General features: G+C 39.1%; 1 protein-coding gene across 27 annotated transcripts in view; it reads left to right on the forward strand.

Moving 5' to 3' along the window:
* DAB1 (DAB adaptor protein 1) overlaps positions 1-17792 on the forward strand; it is a 429613-nt gene that overhangs the window by 126832 nt on the left and 284989 nt on the right. For all 27 annotated transcript variants that reach the window (XM_028833300.2, XM_077955628.1, XM_077955718.1 and 24 more), the window contains exon 2: positions 5289-5491. In XM_028833300.2, coding sequence (XP_028689133.1) covers positions 5425-5491 — 67 coding nt within the window. In that variant the 5' untranslated portion in view covers positions 5289-5424. The remainder of the gene's footprint in view (positions 1-5288; positions 5492-17792) is intronic.

The raw sequence follows: 17792 nt of genomic DNA on the forward strand, positions 1-17792 counted from the left end.
GCCAGCTCTGAAATAATTCATTTCCCCCAAGAAGCCTTGGTTTCTTTTGCTGGAAAATGATAGCAGAATCCAAAATCTAAGTATTAGTTATCTCATTGTTGCTAGAGTATCTTTGCTCCTAGGCCCTCTTAATGGACAGAGATAGGAAATAGTTGCATATCAACACATACATACATTCATATCTATACATTTATATACAGATGCATGCATACTTTACAAATCCCGAGTTTACTCTGAAACCTACAATTTGCAATCTATCACTTTAGCATTCTTTCCTGCTTTCCTTTCCATGTTTTAACATCCCTTGTCCCATAGGAGAAGCTTGGCTCCCAACAATATCTGTGCATTTATTCCTTTGCTCCATTCTATAGAACATCGAAAATAGTTTCTTCTGCTTTGCTCATAGCACTACAGAAAACAAGCTTACTAAAAAGACCTCAGAATTTGTTTGCTGCTGCTCTTGCTTCAACTCTACCCAAGACTGGGTGTGTGTCATGCAATTCTGTGTTTATGTTATTTGATAGTTTTTTCTCCTCCACCTCTTTAGCAAGTGTGCTTACGATGTCCGTTTAACATACGATTGAATTGATTTGCTTCCGTCTACTTTTAGTTTTACGCTCACCCTTACCTTCCCTATTAATTTATTTTTTTTCAGATATGTAGAACATTAATATGCTTCCAAATGTGGGAATTATGCAAAAAGCTGTATCCTGAGAAGTATCACCCTCTGCCATATCCCTTTTACCCTGACACCCAGTCACATCACCACTAAGTGATGAAAAACAACTTGCGTGTTACCTGGTTTGTTTATCCTGTGTATCTTTTTGTAAAGATAAAGGTAGCATGCTATAGACTGAGCTAGGCTTTTTAATGCCCAAATCTCATTTATCTTCTAAATCTCACATACTTGGTGGTGGTGTTCCCATTTTACTGATGAGGAAACTGAGGCTTCTTGTCTGTACTGTTATAAACCTTTGGGCCTTGTTGATAAATGTCCCGTTTTCTATGCCTTATACCTTGGATGAAGCTAAGTAAGACATCAAATCACAAAACATGCCAATAGTGACATAGAGTTTTAACGCATGCAGTTACTGCCACACAAACTCAAAGTCTTGGTTTTGGGAAAACTACATTTTCATCTGTTTTTTAGCACTACGTTATTTTTTAAACTGGAATTTCCAGTGGCCTTAGTGTTATCACACAAGGCTCATATCAGGTTGGGAGGGGTTTTGTTTTGTTTTTCTAATTTGGGTGAAATTCACATGACATAAAATTAACCATTTTAAAGTCGTATTTATTGTAGTCACGATGTTGTGCAACTTCGCCTCCGTCTGGTTCCAGAATATTTTCATCACTCCCAAAGAAGACCCCATACCCATTAAGCAGTTCCTCAGCCTTATGCCCCTCCCGTAGCCCCTGGCAACCACTGATCTGCATTCTGTCTCCAAGGATTTGTCTATTTTGAATATTGCATATAAGTGAAGTCATACAATATGCAACATATTTTGTCTAACTTACTTGGCTTGCTGTTTTCAGGGTTCATCCACATTGCACTGTGTATCAGTACTATATTTCCTTTATACATTGAGCAATAGTCCATGGTACAAATATTTTGTTTTTCCATTCACCCACTGATGGAAATCTGGGAGGGCTTTGAGGGAAGTTGGAGAGATAAGCGTCTTGTAACTTGCCCTGTGCTGTACTATTTACTAGCTATGTGACTTTGGACAAGCTCCTAAGCTGGCTTATGCCTCAGTTTCCTCATTTGTTTAATGTAGATAATTATATTGGACTCTTCAAATAGTTGAATGAATTGCATCAAATAATGCCAGAAAAACTTATGGCATAGTACTTGGTAAATAGTGGACCCTCAATAAGTAATAGCTGTAGGATTATATGAGAAAAGGGGGAAAGAAAGAACACAAATGTGTATTATAGTATGTGTTTAGTGTGTGTTTGTTCTGTTGTAGCTGCTGAAACCTTCATGTTTTGTTTAAAAAAAAAAGGCATATCTGTTTTCTCTGCTTTGTGGTTTGGTGTTTTTGGCCCCCACCCCATCGCTAAACATGAAATTTTACATTTTAGAAGCAGTTCACTAGACAGAATGTCTGTAGTGGAATGTTACATAATTCACATTTAGATTTGAAGAGCTCATTATAAAAAACCTGACACACTTCAGGAATATTAAATTACTGCAGATTGTGTGGAGCAAAGAAATATTATTGAAGCATTTCAAAATTCCAGGCAAGCCTGAATTTAACTGATAGGGTTTCACAGCTTTTACTGGGGAAAATGATTTGAGTTGTCACATGGTTTCTGGCCCTGGAGGACTTTAATCTCCTTAATTACAAATAAGCGAATTTCCTAAATAATTTGGAGTTACTTCACAGCATTTGCTCAACCTCTGCCTTTTGGAAAATTAAAGGGGATGCCAGGGTCCACACTGTGGTACGTTCTTACAGTACTGTAGCTTATTTAAGTTTTTATTCAGAATGATGGTGGTTTCCTTTCATTATTGATGTAGGGATGTACTTCAGAAATTCACAAGTAATGCTTGTAACACTTGAACATAATCATATTTTGTTGAACAAGCATCTTTGAAGATAGAAATAGGGAGAGATGCTATATTGTGATTTAGAAGGTCGAAGAAGAGAAAATGGCCCAAATCCAATCCAGTTTTATACACTGATTTTAAAAAATTCTTGAAAATGTGTAAAATCCACATATTTCAACTACTTTCTGAATTTATAGATTAGGCATCTACTGTGTCCAAGGCCAACTGATACCATTTCCTACAGTTCATCCTCAAACAGCAAAATTAACTTGAATCAGTTTCTTCCTTTGTAAAGGGGAGATAATACAGACTTTCGGTCACATACCAGCCATGTGGCCTTGAGCAAGTGGCACAGGAATTTATGTGCCTAATATTTATTAAATGCTTACCAGGAGGCATGCCAGACACTCTTCCAATCACATTACGTGTGTGATCATACTTGATTGCCACAACAGCTCCACCAGTGGGCACTATTATCCCCAGTGTACAGATGAAGAAACTGAGGCAAAGACCAGGTTGAGTAACTTCCTCAAATCATGTGGCTTGTAAGTGGCTGAAACTGAAGTTGTCCAAAAATCAAATCATAAAATAAGTTGGGAGAGAGTCTGTTTTGCTACAGAGATCAAAACATCTTTCTGCCTGTGATGTCTCTTCGAACTGAACCTTGAGGAGTCAATAGAATGTCAAGGCAGACTTGAGACAAGAGATTCCATAGAAAGATAGCAGCACAAGGAAAAACTGGGAAGATGCGGAAGTACATCACTTCCCTGCTAGATTTGTGCCTCCTTTTACTTGTTTGGTTGTTGATTTCACTCCTCCTTGCTTTTATACATGCTGATCTTTCTGCCTGAAACAACCATTCATTCATTCATTCATTCTACATATAATTATTGAGAAGCTGTTCGTCCTTTCCCTTATTGTCCTTTTGACAGAAACATTGCTCTTCAACATCTCACAGAGTAGGGCTTATCCTCTGAAGCTTTATTGACCCTTCCTAGCAAAGATGAATACTTGCATCTTTCTACCCCGTATGCCTGGTATTTATATGCCTGTTTTAGTTTTGGTCACATATGTGTGTTGCCGTCCCTTACATGACTGATACCCCTGTTAGATTGAGCTTCTTTGAGAATAGGAACCAGCCTTTGACTATGTACTCTTGGCCAGCATGGTTACTTGGTAAATATCTGTTAACATGAATGAGCTAGCATTTGTACCTGGCCCATAGTAGATTCTTAGTAAATACTTGCTGCAATGAAATGGTAAATATTATTAATAAATTTGATTATGTTTATACATGACCAAATTTTGTGACTCTGTCATCTTCCATTGAACGTTGTCTTAGAGATAAGGGGCTGGAAAGGGTGTGGGGGCTGATGGCAAGGTATAGATAGATGGTATAAAAGTGGCAGGATAAATTCTCATTTTCTGTGTACGGTTTCATGGACCCTGTTTTACAAAGATAACTTTCTGTTTTTCTTAGTTGTAGCCTTAGATTCACTAGATCAAGTACTTTCATTTGGGCCATTTCCTTTTTAAAAAATAGTTAGCTTATATACAAATAAAACAAAACAGATATCTTTGGATTAAGGTGGGAATTTCCTCATATTCAAGCTTTACTATAATTTTACATGGCTTTTATATTAGACTTTCTGGTTAAGATTAACTAGATTGTCATGATTAACAGGTTTGGGTCATTATTCTTTTTGAACTGAAACTGGCATTCGAGGTCAATCGTTTTCTATTAAACCGTTCTAGATCTGTGGGATGAACTAAGAATTGGCTGCACAATTCGAAGATCCATTTCTAATAGCTTTTTCTTAATACTTTTCAAAAGTGAAAATTGGTGAAATGTTTACTTTTTAATAGAACTCTCATATAACTATCATAGTCACAGGAAAAGACTATTATCAAAGAGAATACTGTATATTCGTTTAATTTGAATGAGACCAAGTGAGATACTATATGTGAAGCAGTAGCTAAGGGCATAGTATATAGTAACTATTACCTGTAAGTGAAGTGGTTGTATTATCTTTATTATCATTATTATCTTCCTAGCACAGTGTTTGAGTTTAATAGCACCTGGTATTGTTCAATGCATATTTATTAGAGAATGAATGAATGAAATCTGTGTCTGCCTGTTTCTTTTCTCTTTCTCTGCACATTAAATGCTTGTCTGCTCTTATAGCTGGAGGAAAAATTGACATAAAATTGGCTTGCTGGAAAGTTTCTCGGCCCCATTTGTCACCTTACCCTTGGAGTCCAGTTGTATGTCAACTCTATGCCCCCTCTGATGCCTGCCAGTGAGGGACAGACCACAGGTCACTTCCATATGATCTGCTTTTGCTGCCAAGGCGCTGATCAAGCCTGGCTGATAGACGGGTGCTCTCTTGTTGGAAATATCTCCATGGGGCTGGCCATACCTTTGCTGTATGTTCTGGTTGGGATCTGATGCTTGAAAATAAGAAACACAGAAAACAGAGTTTGTCCCTCTTATAAATCTAGACTTTTAAAGATCTATTTTGAGTTACCTAGTTTGAGAAGCAGTTTTGCCGCTATAAGCCTCTCATTCCCTTTGCTGTATAAACCCTATCAATGCCTTCATGAAACCATGGGAGCAGTGTTTGCATGAAGACCAAGATTTTGTTTGTATATGTTTGCCAATTCACTTTTTTAAAATGTCTGTTTAACTTCGTAACAGTGATGATTCTGAATGTTCTCTTGCCTTGATTTGCAGCACTCAAGAAGAGTGAATGAAATGTGCAGCTCAGAGTGTCATTTCTGAAGGGAGGAGTCTTTCTCTTGGAGAAGAGTCCTCAATGAGCCTGGCCAAGGCCCGGGATCTGTGTGAAGTGGACTAAGGATTAAGTAGGATGTCAACTGAGACAGAACTTCAAGTAGCTGTGAAAACCAGCGCCAAGAAAGACTCCAGAAAGAAAGGTAGGGCTGAATTTGACCTTCTTTTTTTAATGGCTACTCTTCTGCACAGGAATGAGTTTTTAAATCTCTGGAATGATAGAAAGAAATATCTTTATGATTGCAAATAGTTTTAAATAGTCATTTTGTGTGTTTTGTATTCAGAATATAATAATGTAATGGTCCATCATTATTCTCCAGATAAAATCCAAAACTTTTCTGCACAGGAATGAGTTTTTAAATCTCTGGAATGATATAATCTCTGGAATGATATAAATAAGTATCTTTATGGTCACATGTATTTTTAAATAGTTATTTTGTGTGTTTCGTATTCATAATATAATAATGTAATGGCTCTTCATTTGTATTCATAATATAATAATGTATATAATATAATAATGTAATGGCTCTTCATTACTCTCCAAACAAAATCCAAACCTTTTCTCATAATATACAAAGTTTTTCTGCATATGCCTTCTATCCATCCCTCCAGCAACATCTCTGCCTAACCTCCCCACTTCCCCATCCCTGTTTACCCTCCAGACATCCTGTAGTTCATCTTTACCTGTACCAGTGGTTGTCAAACTCTGGCTGAACCAGAATCACTGGGAGGGCTTGTTTAAAGCCTTCATTTCTGAGTCTCATCCCAAAGTGTCAGATTCGGTGTCTAGGGTAGGACGCAAGACTTTCCTTTTAAAACAGCTTCCTAGGTGATGCCAGTCCTGCTGGTCCAGAGACCCTACTTTAAGAACCACTGGACTCTTAATCCAGCCTGAAATCCTTTTTTGTTGCCCTTCGTTGTTGTTGTTGTTGTTGTTTTCTCTGAACTGACTCCTGCTTATTCACTAGGTTTGAGTTTAGGGGAGCCTCCTGGGGGAGCCTTTTCTTACTCCCAGAATTGATATAAAAGTTTTTATTTGTTTTGTTTCATTAGTACTTGGTTAGTGTTTCACTTTATTAAAAATGTCCTGCGTAAACTCCTTTGGAGCTAGATGTTTTGTTCACATTTTAAGTCTCAGCACTTAGGAAGTGCTTGGCAGAGAGCAGCCAGAGATATCTGGCAATGAAGATTTGCAGGCCTAGTGTGATGATAAAGTAATTCTATCACTTTTCATGTTTTCTGGAGAATTTAGCCCCATGGCTTTAGGACCATGTTTTTCAGTAAGCTTCACCCCCTGCCAATTAAATATGAGCAACTTCTTTCTCTGTGTGTGTATGTTTTCTCCCTGTAGTTTCTGCTCTCTCTCCCTTGTTTTCTCAGCTGCATGGGAGGGGATTAACAGAGCTCTCTTTCAGGTCTTGAAATCTGTCAATGTGGGCTTGCAAACCGGGATGCCCTTGACTTCTTGGTATAGACAGTGATTTGTTTGAGACATCACTGTGCCTGCCCAGTTATGTTTTGTGATGGCATGTGTCTGGCACTCTATATGAAGTAGGGGACATAACTGTAATACATATGCAGCTCTTGGACAGCCAGAAGCCCAGGAAGGACTATAAATTTTGCTTTTGATGTTTATTTGAAACACAAATATTTTGGAGGCAGTCTATTTCATTCCCTAAAAATTAATGTAAACCTGTTTTCTATGCATCATGGTCTAAGAATAATAGAAAGAAAGTAAGTGGGTGAAAGAACATGTCTTGGGAGACTGCTATGTGGGGAAAAAAAAAAAAAAAAAAAAAAAAAAAAGAGGTCGCAGAGCCCAGTATGTACTAGAATTTAAATGCTTTTTCAGTGGAAACTGACAAGTTATATTTTTGCCTCAAATTTAACCTTTCCGCCAAACCTGCACTCTTGAATGCTTAATGCATTAAAAATGTTATCTTAGTGCATATTTTTTCATTCTTAATTTTAACATGCAAAACCAGAAGCGTTCTGCAGAGAGGATTCAGGTTTTCAGGACATTGGCTCAGTTGGGGATTTGGGATAACAGCGTGAAGGTGACCCTTTTAGAACCTCCTCATCTTCATGTCCTAAAAAAACTCTGAAATCAACATAATACGTATGTGAGGAGTGTCCTCCAGGGAGTGGCTAATACCATGGAATTTGGGTAGGCAGAGCTGGATTCAAATTCTGGCTTTACCACTTTCTCACTGTGTGACCTTTGAAAGTATTTAACCTGAGCCTCATTTTCCTCTCCTATAAAATGGGTGTATAATATTACTGACTTCAAAGGTTCACTATGAAGATTAATGAAAATAAGGCAAATAAAATACTTAATATATTACTTGCCATATATTAAATGCTCAACAAAGGTTAGCTGTGATCTTCTTCCTCTTTTTCCTCCCTTTTCCTTTTCTCCTTCTCTTCTCCTCCCTTCCCTGTCATCTTTCTCAATTTCCCTCCTCTCCCCTCTTTTCTCTTTTTCTCTTCCTTCGTCATTCATCTTGTCTTAATTAGCTTGAGTTGCCATAAGAAAATACCATAGACTTGGCAGCTAAAACCACAGAAACATGTTTCTCACAGATCTGGAGGCTAGAAAGTCTAAGATCAAAGTGCCAGCCAGTTTGGTTCCTGGTGAGGGCCCTCTTCCTGGCTTGTAGATGGTCATCTTCTCACCATGTCCTCACATCTGTAATCTCAGCTACTTGGGAGGCTGAGGCAGGAGAATCGCTTGAACCTGGGAGGCAGAGGTTACGGTGAGCCAAGATGGCTTCATTGCCCTCTAGCCTGGGTGACCGAGTAAGACTCAGTCTCAAAAAAAAAAAAAAAAAAAAAAAAAAAAAAAAAAAAAAGAGAGAGAGAGAGAGAGAGAAAATGTGCTGGTAAGCATTAATTCATTTCTTGTTCTTCAGTTTTGATGATGTAATAGTATTTCATTAAACAAATGTTGCTAACTTGGACAAAATTAATACAACTTTAAAAGGAATAAACAGTTTATATACTGATATTGAATCTTGAATATAACCATGTTGTTATGCTCTTTTATTACTACTACTTTCGCCAACTATGCTTGGATTTTCTATGGAGAGAGCGTATAATCCGCAAATAAATTTCTCATCTATCCTTAAGTACTTACTCTTTTTCTCTCTAATTGGCTGGATCTGTCATTATAATATTTAGTGATAGTAAATGTCCTTATCTTGTTCCTGATTGCTTCTAGATTACATTTAAGTGATGCTTAAGTTTTTACTAAAGATAGTTTTCTGGCCAGGCATGGTGGCTCACGCCTATAGTCTCAGCACTTTGGGAGGCTAAGGTGGGTAGATCGCTTGAGCTTATGAGTTTGAGACCAGCCAGGGCAACATGATGAAACCCTGTCTCTACAAAAAAAAAAAAATGCAAAGAATGGCCAAGCATGGTGGTACATGCCTGTAGTCCCAGCTACCTAGGAGGCTAAATTGGGAGGATGGCTTGAGCCCGTGAAGGGCAGCTTGCAGTGGGACACAATCGCACCACTGTACTCCAGCCTGGGCAATAGAGCCAGACGATGTCTCAAAACAAAACAAAGCAAAATAAAACATATTTATTAGTTCCCCTTTATGTATTATTTTCTAGGAAGTATTTTTAAATTCTAAATTTGCATGCTGAATTTTATCATATGCTTTTTCTGTATTTATTTCAATGATTATACATATTTTTCCTCTTATAATTTATACTGTGGTGGATTTAACTGATAGATTTTTAAATCTTCATTTCTGGGGTAAATCTTACTTGGTCGTAATGCTTTTATTTTCTACACTCTGGTGGATTTGATTTGTTAGGTTAAGGAATGTTTTTTTGTATCTATATTTACCAGCAAGATTTGTTAGGTTAAGGAATGGTTTTTGTATCTATATTTATCAGCAAGATTGGTGTGTAACTTCTTTTCTGGGACAACCCTTGTGTCTGGTATTAGTTAATATTATATTCTCATATAATTATTTTTATCAGTTAATATTATGTCCTCATATAATGATTTTTGGTAGGGATGAAACCCTGAATAATATTTAGGACTATTTCTGGAAAATATTATCTTTTATTTTTTACATTTATTTAACTTTTTAAAAGCTGTATGTGCTTATTGCTGAAATTAGAAAGGACAAACAAAAATAACTACTATTAACAACTGAAGTTACATCCTTAAACTGGCCTTCCAGGATAATATGTGGTTGAAATCATACTCTTCATAGAATTTCATGTCCTATTTTGTTATTTGATATAAGTGTATTTCCCATATTATTACCTGATATTACAAAATAGAAGTGTTTTTCCCCCCTCTTATTAAGATTTAGATGACTCCAGCGGCAGATATTTTAATTCCTGAAAAAAGAATACCTGACAATTTGGGTCATCTATTGTGGGAAAGAGTGGCATAAAGAAAGTTAAGAGGCCCTTTAGAGTTCTTCACAAGCCTATCACCCTAGTTCTTTAACTCAAGCTGTTGAAAGCAAGCCAGACGGTTTCAAATACAAGTCACACAGGGGCATATTTCATCACAAAATGAGTTTCTAGGCAGGCTATTTATGAAATGTAACTAGAGTATTCACAATTCAAATAAGGGATGCAAGTAGTGAAAAATAAAGTTGTTTTTTTCCATTTTATTTGTATTGGGTTGTGTCACTGCACATACAGCTTGTCAAATGGTGCCCATTCCAGAAGTGGAATTTGATGGAAGGCCCGAGGAAAATAATGTATATTTTCAGGTTCGTTACCTGCCATCAAAGGAGGACAATCAGTTGACACTATTCTTGTTATTTGTAATCTCCGTATTAGGGCACTCAGTGGAAGATCATGGTAGAGGAATGTGTCCCATGATGAACAGATAGACATTTCTGGGGGCAGTGCCTGGAGTCTTCCAGTCAGTGCCATCTGTCAGCTTAGTGTAGTGGAAAGAGTACTGACTTCGGAGCACAGCAGACCTGGTTTTTAGTTCTAACTCTTCTCTTTATATGCTGTGTAACTAGAGACAGGTTAGTTAGCCTCCTTGAGCCTGGTTTCACTTATCTTTAAAGGGAGGGGTGTGTGTGTGTGTGTGTGTGTGTGTGTGTGTGAATATTTTCACTTGTCATAGAAAGGTGAGGGGGCTGGGTGCGGTGCTCATGCCTGTAATCCCAGCACTTTAGGAGGCTGAGGTGGGCAGATCACCTGAGGTCAGGAGTTTGAGACCAACCTGGCCAACATGGTAAAACCCTGTCTCTACTAAAAATACAAAAATACAAAATTAGGGCATAGTGGCACTTGCCTGTAATCCCAGCTACTTGAGAGGCTGAAGCAGGAGAATCACTTGAACCTGGGAGGTAGAAGTTGCAGTGAGCCGAGACTGCGCCATTGCACTCCAGCCTGGGCAAAAAGAGTGAAACTCTGTCTCCAAATAAATAAATAAGAAATAAAAGAAAGAAAGGTGAGGGAGATACTGTGGGTGAGAGCTAGCTTGGGGTCTGCAACGTAGTATGGCTTAGTCAGTGTTAGTGTGTTAGTGCTCTGTCCTTTCTGAAATCACAGTTCACTATTGCCTCCTTATTTTCTAGGAACACCTGGAAATAGTGAAACTTTTTAACTTCCCTTATATTTCATGTTAGTGCTATACCCAGGGATCATCAGTTAACCACAATGACAATGACAAAAAGCTACCTTCATATTTTCTCCCAGGAGAATTTTGACTCCAAGAATCAAGGCTTTAATGGGATTTAGGAGAAGTCAGTGATCACAGGGCAGATGCCTCAGGTTTGAAGTCACATCAAACCGAGTGTGAACTCTCTGTACCTCGCAGCTGTGCTAACTTTTGGAAGTTTCTTGAAAAATTCTAGTTAGTTTGGGTTAAGGAATGGTACATTCAGGGTCATGACTGCTCAACTGGTCATTAGCCCTAGGGAGTAAGTTCCGCTAACATTGGCTTACCACATAGGAGCTTATAAATTGCCATCATATTGATTATCTCATTAGGTCATCAGGATCCTGAGAGATTAATTTTTTAAGAAAACAGTCTTTTTATCAGGCTTATTTATCATTGCTTCTATATGCTGCTCTTGTCGTGCATAGGAGGCAGTCTGGGGTCAGTCAAGATACTGGGTATTTGGGTTCATACTTTAAGCCCCCCACTCTTTGGTGGTCTAACTTCAGACAAGTCACCTCTACTTTTTGAGCATTACTTTTCTCAGCCACCAAATGGATGTAGAGATAATATTTGCTTGCCCAATTTTGAAATTTAGTAGGGGCATCATTAATCAGTTCTTTTGTCCACGAACATTTATATAGCTCCAGCATGAGCCCAGCCTATGCTTGGTCTTCTGAAGAACAGAGAAATGCCTTAGAAGGAGATTCTGACCCTAGTCATATATGCTGTAGTTAAAGACCTGTGAGCTGGGAGGGTGGGGTAGGGGAGGGGGCCTTCTGATATTTATGTCTCATCCTTCCCGGAAAAAATATTGTGTTTCTACTTTGCTGCTTTTATTCATTCCCAACCTCTTACTGTTCATAAAATGCGTAAGGTTTACTTTGACTCCAAGTTTATTTTTATTAATTAAAATATTCCATATTTATCATAATGAGGATGATTCTCATTAAAACTCTTTTCATTGCCTTCCTGACTAAAAGCAAGTACATTTTTATTTTAACAAACACAAGTAACACAATACTCTGAAAGTCTGTATACAATAAAACATGAATAACCTCTCCGGAATACACAACTTCTCAGGAAGTTGATATATATAAAAGGTTATAAGAAGTTAATGTTTGGTGGCAGGCCACAGCCCGGTTGTCACAGATGAGGTCTCAAGAGGAGAATGATTTGCCAGTGGTCACTCCCCTGGGCAATGGCAGAGCCAGGGTTGCCACCCAGGAGTGGCTCCCTGGCTGGAGCTCCTTCCACTCAGTAGGTCCCAAACAACTGATGTTCTTAGAATTCACCTCATTAACCTCTCGGGGTGTTTGCTTCCTCTTCCTTACAGTGAAGACTTCTGAGAAGAGCCCATGTTTTAGAATTAGATAAACTGAAGTTGGAGTCAAGGCTTGGCACATTTTCTACTTGTCTATCTTGGGCTAGCTACCTAATCTTTTTGGGCCTCAACTTCATCTGTAAAATGGGAATAATAGTAGTTCCTATCTCAGAGTGTTGCAGTAAGGATTTCATGAGTTCACAAGTATAAAAAAGCTAGCATTGAAACTCTATACATAGAATCAAGATTAAGAAATATTCCTTTCCCCTGTGGCCCCCAACTCCCACCATGTCTGAGAGGCAGCACATCTCTAGTGGTATAGGAAATACAGAGAGGTAGAAGGTACCCTTTTCTCCAGAGGAATATGGGATAGTTGGTAAGAAAAAGAAACTGGTCCCTCTTCAAATGGATACTTGCTCCAAGAATAACTGAGGGAATGAATAGGAAATATAAAGGAAAGTGGACCATGTTGTCAAGCTACAAAGATTTATTAGTAGCCATCATGTATGCTTCTTGCATATGAACCATTTTAGATAAATTGTCCCTAATGAGCCTAACTCTTACATCATCCCATTGAATACATAAGAAAATAATGTTTAGAGAGGTCCAGAGACTTGCCGCAGGTCATGGGGCTTGTCTGCCTGAGTTGCCATACACTAGGTCTTACCAGTGCTGACGTCTGTACTGTCTTCCCTGAATGTATTCTGTGGGTTTGCCTTGTGGCTTGATGCTGGAGAGTTGGAGAATGTGAAAAAATTATAGGGGCTCTACTCTTCTGGGGAGACTGGAGCATAGAAACTGATTAGCTACATCATGTAAATTTATGGTGCTGTTCTGTCTTGACAGGGTTTTGGTGAGCTAATCATTCTCTGGGAACTCTGTGATTTGTGAGCTTTAGAAATTCAAAACCAAGGATTTAATTATAAGAAAAGATAAATTTGTCTGAACTTGATCAGTAGAGCTCTTGGGCTGAAGGGCTTGGAGGCAGAGAGTCATGTTTTGGGGCCAAGCAGTTCACTTCTTTATGGTAAGACTGATCGTATGATGTGCTGTGGTGAAAAGAGACTTCTGTATTCTCTGTGGTCACATGGTCATGAATTGATTACAGGACACTTCACTCAGTGTGGCCATTCCCTGAAGACAAACTGTTTCAGGTTTAATTGGTGACTTAGTTCAGGACTTTGTTCTAATTGGTTTCCTTGCTAGAAGTCAGGCTTTCTCCAAACTCACCTTCATAGCTCCTTTCCTCTTTGAACTTGTTCTGTAACCGTGGCAGCATACGCCACAGGACAATGCATCAAGTCCTTTGAAATGTGGTTCCTGTCTCCTTTTCTGTCACTCTGCTTGCTCCCACCCTTAGCCACACTACGCTTCAGGTCCCAGGCCTCACCTCTGCGGCTTTTGTGCAGACTGCAATTTCACCTTTGCTAGCTCTCTTACCCTGTGCACTTGCAATTTTTCTTTTTGGAAACCAAGTCTCGTTCTGTCACCCAGGCTGGAGTGCAGTGGCATGATCTCCGCTCACCGCAACCTCTGCCTCCCGGGTTCAAGCGATTCTCCTGCCTCAGCCTCCCGAGTAGCTGGGATTACAGGTGCGCGTCACTGCCCCCAGCTAATTTTTTGAATTTTTAGTAGAGACGGGGTTTTACCGTGTTGACCAGGCTGTTCATGAACTCCTGACCTCAGGTAATCCGCCTGCCTCAGCTCCCAAAGTGCGAGGATTACAGTCACCTTTTGGTTAACATTGTGAGCTTCCTAATAACCTCAATTAATTAATCACTGATTATCAGTTCATGTGACCCTCTGTGTATCTTTCAAATCCATTCATTCCTTCTCCCCTCACTAGCCCCCACCCCGAAGGTAGTTCAGCCTACCTTCATCTCTCATCTGGATCATCCTAGCACCCTCCTAAATGGTCTTCAGGTTTTCACTGCTGTCCATCTCCAAGCCATTCTCAGCACTGCTCACTAATGTGGAGATTTAATCAGATCATACTCCTGCATAAAACCCTTCAGTGAGTGGCTCCTCCTGCCCTCAGGAAAAAGTCCACACTGCTTATCATGGCATCAGAGAGGGTGCTGTCTGGTCTGACCCCTTCTTATCTGTCCAGGCACATTCCTCACGACTCTTGCCAATCATACTTCACTGAGTGATCCCACTGAACCAATTTCAGTTCCCTGACCCTACCATGTTGATTTTTTACCCTTGGGGTTTTGTACATGTTTTTTCTTTTCCCAGGAATACATTTTTCTGTATTTGTTTCAAAGCCAACTCCGTGTATTCTTTAGTTTCAAGTTAAAGATTACTTTTCTTGAGAAATGCTTTGGTGACCCATTGCAACCCACCCACATACCCCCAAGTTGTGGGTCATGACCATCCTGTGTGCTCTCAGCCACTTTGCATTTTCTCCATTATTTAAATAAGGTTTATCCTCCTCTTTATCACACACTAGGCTGGGAGATCTGTGAGGACAGGGACTGTGTCTGTTTTATTAGCCACTTTACTGCTGCCACTAAGGAGAATGTTGAAAAGTGTAGGTATGGAGCAATATTTATTGAATGAATAAGGGAGTAAATGAATGAACTTAAGGCCAAGAAAAATCTCACCTGAGTCCCCTGGATTCTAAGGGGTCTCACAACACCCTGTACTATGGGTAAAGTGTGATAATTTTATCACATTTTTTCTACAATTATTTCTACTATTTTTTCTACAACTATTTTTCTTTTTTCTATGTTATGCCATTAATTATGAGTTCCTCACCTGGTACACTTGGCACATGGTAGGTACTCAGTAAATGTTTGTTGAATTAATTGTTATAAAATGTGGGGGAGAATTATTTGCACAAGAAGAAAGAAAATTTAAAAAAAAAAATCTCCCCTAAGAGTTGGCTCTTGAGATTCTTATTATGTGGCATTCAAAATTCCTACAATTCAGACAGCTACTTCTCCTTTTGTGATGTGTGTCCAATCATGTCTGGTGCTGTAATTTAGCGTGATGTAGGCCATATTGGTAGTAAGAGCTATAAGATTTGCCATATTAGTTCATCCCACTGCTTCATTAAGCTCAGTGTGCTGCCTCTGGCAGTGGCTGGGCCTGAATTTTGATGTTTGGAAGAACAAAGCCCTTCACATTAGCCCTCTGAATCCTTGGTATGTTGTGAGTCTGGTTAAGTATCTGCTCCTTCTCGGAGTTGGAGAGTCTTTGTCTTTGTAGATAACCAGTAAATGACCCAGAGGATGGGGTTTTATTATTTGTGTGAGTTTGCTGAGCAGACAGTGTTCCCAGGTGTGCTGAGATTTCAGCAATCTCCTATTGCAACACACCTTCTGGGATGGTCAGAGTACACGTTTGCAAGACTGAGTGTTTCTGCAGTCTATCAAGAGAACACACATAGATCAAAGGCAGAGGAGAGGAGAGAGCAGAGGTGAAGGAGGAACCAATATCTGTTGTTCCTGTGTCCTTGTGTCCATGTTTCTCATTTAAGCTTTAAAACAGCCTTTAGATAAGTATTCTCATTTTGCATAGGAGGCAACTGAGGCTCAGAGAGGTGCATGGCTTACCTGAGGTCACACAGGTAAAGGGACCCATTTACACACAGATCTTTCTAACCCCAGAGCTTGTCCATGTTCTTAACACTGTACTAAACTACTCTCTACTGAATGATATGTCCTCTTACCAAATACTAAGTTGTGCTTGCACTGAAAGACATCTTCCTACAGGTTCCAATAGTAACGCCTTTAGGTTGAGATGGCCTCAGCAAGAGGAGGGAATGATGGTAAAATATGTTGTATAGTTAGAAAAGAAGTTAAAAAGGCAGGGGAAGCCCCTTCACTTCATATCTCTCGTCTGTGGCTTGCAGAAGGTTGCCATGCACAAGCCTCCACATGATTGAGAAGGAAACATTTTCTAGATATAAAAAGGTAAAGTGAAAATGAACTTGAAGGATTTTGACTCTGTATAAATTGAAATGTATAATCAGCTCTTTGTGTCTGTGGGTTTCACATCTGTGTATTCAACCAACTGTGGATCAAAACCTGAGGCTGTGGAGGGCCAACTGTATATGTTTTCCATCTGAAGTTGTTTATCCATTCATCCATCAGTGGACATTTGGGCTGCTTCCACCTCTTGGCTATTGTGAATGATGCTGGTATGAAATGAGTATACAGATATCTATTCGAGACCCTGCTTTCATTCCTCTTGGATGTAAAGTCAGCCACCCTCCATATCTGAGGTTCCACACCCATGGATTCAACCAATGTTAGATATAAAATATTAGGCAAAAATACAACAATTAAAAAATAATACAAATTTTTAAATGCAGTATAATAACTATTACATAGCATTTTCTTTGCATTAAGCATTATGAGTAATCTAGAGATGATTTAAAGTATACCGGAGGATTACGTAGGTTGTATGCAAATACTATGCCATTTTATATAAAGAACTTGAATGTCCTTAAATTTTGTTATCTATGGAGATCCTGGAACTAATCTCCATGGATATGGAAGAGATAATATTATATTAAAGGAAAACATCATTTCTCTCTCTTAATTTGGAGCGAGCACTGTAAAAGTGAAGACCAGGAAATTTTGCAAATTCCCCAAATCTGTGAATAATATCAGCAGCCTAGTTCACCTCCCAGCGGGCATCCCCAAGCTCGAAATAATAATGAGGATGCTGGTGATGAAGGTACCTACTATCTGTCAGCAATTACTAAGTATCAGGCAATATACTCAAACCTTTATATGTGTTTTCTAACTCAGATCATTCCCCTGAGGTAGCTGCTTTTTCAAAATCTCAAGTTTACAGATGAGGAAGGTGAGAAGCTGGAAAGGTGACACAAAGTCAGTTCTGTCTCATTCATCAGTACAGCAAATGTTGTGTGTCCCTTCTAGACACTTGGCTCAATCTGAACACATCGCCTTACTTGCCTGCTTTGAGCATGCATGGATTTGCTTCAGCTCTCCTCTCAGCCTGGAAGAAGTTCCCCTCTCTCTTTTTGACCTGCCAGGGTCCACCTGCTCCTCTGAGACACAGCTCAGATAGTACTGCCATGGTGCTTTTCCTTAGCATCCCTCTCCTTCCATGGAATTAAGCCTTGTGATTCTCAGTGTACTGTTTTCACTCCAGATGAAGCTCTTGTTCCTTTCTTCTGTTCATTAGGATTCCGCTTTATACCCCTTTCTTCCCTTCTATATTGTGTGTTCAGCTGAGTCTTATTGACAAGGACTGTGTCTTTTATATCATTATATCATCCCAAAGCTGGGAGGAAGCGTTATCAGTGGAATGTGGGAAATGATATTAATGATGTGATTACTAAATGCCAGGGAGAGAATACAATAACTTTTAAAATCTTCACAAGAGAATTATGAGTTTGATAATACTCCCATTTTACAGATGAGAAAGCACACTCAGGTAAGTTAAGATTATGTTCAAAGTCACCCATCGTGTAAATAGAAGGACAGGAATT

Source organism: Macaca mulatta, chromosome 1 (genome assembly GCF_049350105.2).
Source record: "Macaca mulatta isolate MMU2019108-1 chromosome 1, T2T-MMU8v2.0, whole genome shotgun sequence".
Lineage (NCBI taxonomy): Eukaryota > Metazoa > Chordata > Mammalia > Primates > Cercopithecidae > Macaca > Macaca mulatta.